This window comes from Bos indicus, chromosome X (assembly GCF_029378745.1).
Source record: "Bos indicus isolate NIAB-ARS_2022 breed Sahiwal x Tharparkar chromosome X, NIAB-ARS_B.indTharparkar_mat_pri_1.0, whole genome shotgun sequence".
In the NCBI taxonomy this organism is placed as follows: domain Eukaryota; kingdom Metazoa; phylum Chordata; class Mammalia; order Artiodactyla; family Bovidae; genus Bos; species Bos indicus.
In genome coordinates this window covers 35220653-35228113 of record NC_091789.1, presented here as the reverse complement: position 1 = coordinate 35228113, position 7461 = coordinate 35220653, and the positions used below count along the sequence as shown (strand labels likewise).

General features: G+C 45.1%; 1 protein-coding gene across 1 annotated transcript; it reads right to left on the bottom strand.

Annotated features, from left to right (window-relative positions):
- Positions 1 to 6307: 6307 nt before the first annotated feature.
- LOC109554797 (histone H2B type 1-C/E/F/G/I-like) lies at positions 6308 to 6688 on the bottom strand. The gene has a single exon (XM_019955424.2). It carries the CDS (start codon positions 6686 to 6688, stop codon positions 6308 to 6310), a length of 381 nt encoding a protein of 126 aa, XP_019810983.2.
- Positions 6689 to 7461: the final 773 nt, after the last annotated feature.

Below are 7461 nucleotides of genomic sequence, written 5' to 3'. Positions count from 1 at the left end.
GGTGTTGTTTAGAGAAGCCTGGAGTTCAAGGGTAACATCAAGGCTGGAGATATAATACGAGAATAATTAGCATCTAATCCATACTAAAAGTCATGAGACTGGATGAGATCAACAAAAGAGTGAGTGTAGAAAAAGAAAAGCAACCCAAGAACCAAGCCCTGGGCAGGCAAACATCTAGAAGGGCAATAGCTGAGAAGGAACCAGCAAATAAACGAGTGATCAATGAGGTAGTGGGGGAAACCAGGAGAAAGTGGAAACAACTGAAGAAGGTGTATCAAGAAGGAAGGACCCATATGCTCCTCAAGTCCTGTTGACCGGACAGATAAGAGGAGGACAAAGAATTACAGCAACATGGAGATCAGTCCTTCTCCAGGGGATCTTCCCAACCCAGGGATCAAACCCAGTTCTCCTGCATTGCAGGCAGATGCTTTATCCTCTGAGCCACCAGGGCAGCCCATCCTTTAAGAGCAATTTCCAGAGAGACGTGGGGAAACAAGGCAGCTGAGAATGCTTTCAATCTACAGTGGAAAAAAAGAAATGCCAGTGAGTAGCAACGGGCAGTTCTTTTGAGGAGTTGTGTTGTAAAGGAGAGCAGAGAAGTGGGAAACTGGTAATTGTAGGGGTACATGGGGACCACATGAAAGTGTTTTTTTTTTTTTTTTAATATGGGAGAAATTACAGCATAGCAACATATGTGTGCTAATGAGCAAGTAAAGAGGGAACAGTTGATGATGCCAGAGAGACATGCCAAGATGCACGTAGGTGGGAGAGGTGATGCTGGAGCTCAGAGCAGCTCTCTTCTGATGCATCCTATTTTCTCATTGAAACAGGAAACCAGGCCACCAGCTGGGAGTAAGGGTGAGAGACGGGCATCGGCTGCTGATGGAGAGCTGGATGTTCTATGGAAATATAACATGATTGCTGGGCTGCGTTAAGGGCTCACTTGAGGTTTAATGATCATTCGTTTAAAGTGAAATTACTCAGCATGTCTGCATGGTTTTCTCCAGTCATGTTGAACTTCACAGAGTAGGTGGAAAGTTGGATTTTATCAGGGCCGAGTTTTGCTAGTTGAGTACAAAGAAACGGCAGTGGGACATAGGAGTTTTGAGTGGATTCAAAAGAGAGATTTTGATGACTGATCTTGGATTGTAGGCTGGGTAAGAAGGGAAGGGAAGGATAGAGTCAGGGTCTGGTAAAAAGCAGTAGAAAAAAAAGTATGGCTGTCTGAAGGGTCCCCAGTGGTGGCTGGAGTTGGAGGATTGTTGCAGTTCTTGTAGAACTAAAAGGAATGAACTGGCTTTGGGACAGCAGGATATAATGGTGATTATGGAAGGGTGGTAGTGACAGATAAGGATGGGTATTAGGATATGACCAGAAAATTAAGTTGCTGTGATAGGTAGAGAGAAGAGAAAGTCAATGGACTGACAGACCAAGGAGTTGAATCATCTACGTGGACGCTGAAATCAGCAAGAAGGCATATATTTAAGGAGCTCTTGTACTATAGCCCTTGAAGCCAGGAAAAGGAGTTCGTCAAGGCTGTATATTGTCACCCTGTTTATTTAACTTATATGCAGAATACATCATGAGAAACGCTGGACTGGAAGAAACACAAACTGTACTCAAGATTGCCAGGAGAAATATCAATAACCTCAGATATGCAGATGACACCACCCTTATGGCAGAAAGTGAAGAGGAACTCAAAAGCCTCTTGATGACAGTGAAAGAGGAGAGTGAAAAAGTTGGCTTAAAGCCCAACATTCAGAAAACGAAGATCATGGCATCCGGTCCCACCACTTCATGGGAAATAGATGGGGAAACAGTGGAAACAGTGTCAGACTTTATTTTTCTGGGCTCCAAAATCACTGCAGATGGTGACTGCAGCCATGAAATTAAAAGATGCTTACTCCTTGGAAGAAAAGTTATGACCAACCTAGATAGCATATTCAAAAGCAGAGATATTACTTTGCCAACAAAGGTCCGTCTAGTCAAGGCTATGGTTTTTCCTGTGGTCATGTGTGGATGTGAGAGTTGGACTGTGAAGAAGGCTGAGAGCCGAAGAATTGATGCTTTTGAACTGTGGTGTTGGAGAAGACTCTTGAGAGTCCGTTGGACTGCAAGGAGATCCAACCAGTCCATTCTGAAGGAGACCAGCCCTGGGATTTCTTTGGAAGGAGTGATGCTAAAGCTGAAACTCCAGTACTTTGGCCACCTCATGCAAAGAGTTGACTCATTGGAAAAGACTCTGATGCTGGGAGGGATTGGGGGCAGGAGGAGAAGGGGACGACAAAGGATGAGATGGCTGAATGGCATCACTGACTCGATGGACGTGAGTCTCAGTGAATTCCGGGAATTGGTGATGGACAGGGAGGCCTGGCGTGCTGCGATTCATGGGGTCACAAAGAGTCGAACACGACTGAGCAACTGAACTGAACTGAATTGTACCATAGCCCTTGAAGCCTTACCTCCTCCCCAACACCTCACTCTATTCTTTGGACTCTTTGTGAACCTGAGAGTTCACAAAGGGCACCCCACTGTGCCCTTCAGCTCTTCCCAGGGCCTGACCCCTCCTTCAAACTCATTTGTCCTGGAGATCACCCCACCTGAGCCTACACTCTAGTGAGAGCCAAACCCCATGTTCTAATCCATCATTACTCCCCTGAGCCTTGCCCCTGAGCATTTATTGAGCACCTATTATGTTCCATGAATTCTGCCTCATGATGGTGACATAAAGGTGAATCAAAAAGACTAAGTCTGTGCCCTGATTCCCTTCTGGTTGGAGGAGAGAGACAGTAAACTAGCAAACATGGAAAAGACCTAAGAAGACAGTTGGCAGAGGTGCAAAGCTGGGAAGGGGGACTGCTATACTGACCATTACCTCATCCTGATTCTACCTCATCCTGATTCTAACCCCGGCCTGGTGGGGTTCTCACTCCAGGCCAGCTCCTGGTGACACTAGAGAGCTCCAATCACTCCCCCAGAGTCTCCCCATTCCAACCCCAGCTCTGACCTTCACCTTCTTCCTGGCCTTGACCTCAGAACAGCCCCCAATGCCATCCATCATATTCCTCAACTCTCAGCTGGTCCATGATCTATTCCTGAGTCCCACCCCAATACCATCCATCACCTCACTCAGATTGCACTCCATCTCCTATCTCCTTCCTCCTCACCAAGCTTCTCCTCTAGCTCCTATTCCTGACCACTTACATCCTCCTCAGCACCTCTGCCTGCTCCTCACTTCATCCTGCTTTGGAGTCAGACCATCTAGGTTCAAAGTCAGGCTTTCTACTTGCTCACTGGGTGCCTTGGGCAAGTGACTTTACCTCTCCAGGCCTCAGGTCTCTCATATAAATCATGGGAATGATAATCTCAGTTTCAAAAATCCTTGTCAAGACTGATTGAGACAATGCAAGCCAAGAGCTTAGCACAGAGCTAGGTTCAACAGGGTCTCAATCAACACCAACTAAAAAATTACATTAGTCTGGGGTAAATGGTGTGGCACAGGGGGTGCTTCTGGGTTGATTTCTTTCATCCAGCCTGGAAGTATGCAAACCATCAAAATGGAAGTTCTACCCTTACCAGCATGGCCCTCACCCTGGACTTTGGAACATTCCTGGCAAGCTCTGATGTCCTTTTGACAAACTCTGGAAGGGGAAGTGGAACAAGAAGAGAGCCTATTGATCCTGAACTTGCAGGTCTAGGGCTGTCAGAGCAGCTTGTGCCTCTCCAGCTACCTCTGAGAATCTTCCTCCATGTGGCCCAGAGTGGTCCTTGGGGAATCCAGGGTCTGATGGTCCAGAGCACTGGGAGGTTGAGGGCAGCTGAGGAACTACCTGGAATTAGAGGTTTGTCCTTTTGTGAGAGGAAGAAAAAGATCCCTCAGTTACTGAAAGGTCCCCAGTGCCCCTACCCTGGCAGTGGAATTTCCTCCCTTTTGTTGAACAGTCATTTTCCCTTTGATCATCTTTCCCAGCTAAGGGTAGAAGAACCCTAGACCAGGATTTATCAAAGACTATGATGCACAAGAATCCTCTAGTATGCTTTTTGATCATGGCATCTCTCATGTCTTGCTCTGTATCCCATACAGAAGCAGTAGGCCTGAAGGTGAGCCCAAAGTCTGCATGCTTACCCAATATCCAGTGTGCTGGCGGCTCTATGATGTGGATTTGGGCCCCTGGGTGAGCCACACTTTCAGAAACACAACTCTGATCTTGACTTTCTGTTTGAGAATGCCCCCCTGTCTCTCCCTTTCACATCCCCCTCCCCAAGCAGATGACTCCCAGAGGATGGACTGTAAGAGGAAGCAGCCTAACCTCAGATTTGGCATGTGAAGTTAGCAAGCACATGTGAAACCCTAGGAGCCTTCAGAAACCCTAGGAGCCAGCACAAGCATCTCAAGACCTGGGGCAGGGGTCCTGAGAGGTCTGAACAGGGTAACATGGGTTGACCAGGTTGTTCAGGGCTGAGAAACCAAAGCCAAGGCTGGATAGCCATTATATGGCTCATAATATCCACACATCCTTTTTGTCCCAACCTTGGACAGGAAGGAGCTCAAACCAGTCAATCCTAAAGAAATCAACCCTGAGTATTCATTGGAAGGACTGATGCTGAAGCTGAAGCTCCAATACTTTGGAGAAGAGGGTGACAGAGGATGAAATGGTTGGATGGCATCACCGACTCAATGGACATGAGTTTGAGAAAACTCCAGGAGATAGTGAAGGACAGAGAAGCCTGGTGTGCTGCAGTCCATGGGGTTGCAAGGAGTCGGACACTGAACAACAACAACAATAACACACATAGAGCCTAAGCCAGGAAGGTGCTAAAGCAGTAAGCTCCCAGAGCCCTGAGCCCTATTGCCCTTCATTTTCCCTGCTGCCCTCTCCTGGACATTGTGGGCAGGGTACCTGCCACTATGATCCTTGGCAAGCACACTTCTTTCCTCTCTGGATACCATGATCATACAAGATGTGACAACCATACTTGAGGGCTCCAAATTCAAGTCCAAATACATTCCTTGCCTCTAATTCTGATGATTGGAGGTGGGGGCACCAGAATCATGCTTTCAGAAAAGATTGAGCCTCCTGGAGCCACTACCTTTACAGGAATGTTCACCAAGCATCATAGGTGTCACTTGCCACCAGCCTCTGGTCTTCAGTAGACACATCAAATCTAAGATGACATCAATCGCACGACCTAGAAATTAGGCCATACTTACAATTAATATATGATACAATGCTTTCTTAGTGCATACAATTTTTATTTTGTACTTATTGAAAAAGCTCTATGAGACTTCATCAGATGATGATTTTTCTCATAGATCTTTCAGGTGTTTATAGAAAAAGAAAAATACAAGTAAAATTAAATAAATTTGATTTCAAGGCTAACTCTCCTGAATAACTTTTTAACTGAGACTTGCAGATGGCACTGTTTTCCCACACAGCATCTGAGGCTTCAGGCATGTTGGGGACGGGGCCTTTCTTTAAATAATGATTAAAAAAGAAAAAAAAAAAGCCTGCAGGGAGGGAGGAGTCAAGATGGTGGAATAGGGTGATGTGGAATTTGTCTCTCCTCACAAGTACATTAAGAATACATCTACAAATGAAACAGTCTTCACAGAGCACCTGCTCAACATTAGCAGAAGACTTTGGACACCTGAGAGGATAAGATCAATCCCCCTGCAACCAAGTAGGTAAGAGAATTCAGCACCGCCAAACCAGCTTTACAATAAATACTAAAGGAACTTCTCTAGGCAGAAAACAAACAAGAAGGAAAAGATCTACAAACACAAACTCAAAACAATTAAGAAAATGATAATAGGGACATACATACTAACAATTACCTTAAATGTAAATGGATTAAATGCTTCCACCAAAAAACACAAACTGGTTGAATGGATATAAAAATTAGACCCATGTATATGCTGTCTACAAGACACTCACTTCAGCTCTAGTGACACATGCAGACTGAAAGTGAGGGAATAGAAAAGTATATTCCATGCAAATGGAAATCAAAAGTAAGCTAGACTAGCAATACTCCTATTAGACAAATTAGACTTTAAAGACTACTGCAAGAGACAAGAAAGGACACTAATGATCAAGAAGATGATATAATCATCCAAGAAGATGATATAACAATTGTAAGTATTTCTGCACCAAACATAAGTGAAGTGAAGTCGCTCAGTCATGTCCGACTCCTAGCGGCCCGATGGACTACAGCCCAACAGGCCCTCCATCCATGGGATTTTCCAGGCAAGAATACTGGAGTGGGGTGCCATTGCCTTCTCCGTTAACAGTGGCAAGGCATATTATATTTACTTGGAGCTGGTATACTTGGTGACAGCTTTAGTGCCCTCAGACACGGCGTGCTTGGCCAGCTCCCTATGTAGCAGCAAGCACACGGCGGTCTGGATATCCCTGGATGTGATAGTCGAGCGCTTGTTGTAATGAGCCAGGCATGATGCCTCACCAGCGATGCACTCGAAAATGTCATTGACGAAGGAGTTCATAATTCCCATGGCCTTGGACGAGATGCTGGTGTCCAGATGGACTTGCTTCAGCACCTTGTACACATACATGGAGCAGCTTTCCTTGCGGCTGTGCTTGCGCTTTTCACCATCCTTCTTCTGGGCCTTGGTCACAGCTTTTTTAGAGCCCTTTTTAGGGGCAGGAGCAGACTTAGCCGGTTCAGGCATGTCTATAATGACAACACCCAACAACACAGAAAGATCACCAAACATAGGAGCACCTCAATACAGAAGGCAAATGCTAATAGTCATGAAAGGGGAAATTGACAGTAACAAAATAATAGTGGGGGACTGTAACACCCCACTTACACCAATGGAAGATCATCCAGACAGAAAATTAATAAGGAAACACAAACCTTAAATGACACATTAGACCAAATAGACTTAGTCGATATTTGTAGGACATTCCATCTGAAAGCAGAAGAATGCACTTTCTTCTCAAGTGCACATGGAATAGTCTACAGGATAGATCACATCTTGGGTCACAAATCAAGCCTCAGTAAATTTAAGAAAATTGAAATCTTTTCAAGCATCTCTTCCAACCACAGCACCATAAGATTAGAAATCAACTACAGGAAAATAACTAAAAAGCACAAACACATGGTGGCTAAACAATATGCTACTAAATAACAGAGATCACTGAGAAAAACAAAATACAATGAAAAATTGCAACAAAAACATGACAACCCAAAACCCCTAGGATGCAGCAAAAGCAGTTCTAAGAGGGAAATGAAATGAAATGAAGTTGCTTCAGTCATGTCCGACTCTTCAGGCTCCTCCACCTATGGGATTTTCCAGGCAAGAATACTGGAATGGGTTGCCATTTCCTTCTCCAGGAGATCTTCCCAACCCAGGGATCGAACCTGGATCTCTTGCACTGCAGGCAGACTCTTTACCATCTGAGCCACCAGGGAATAGTTCTAAGAGGGAAGTCTATAGCA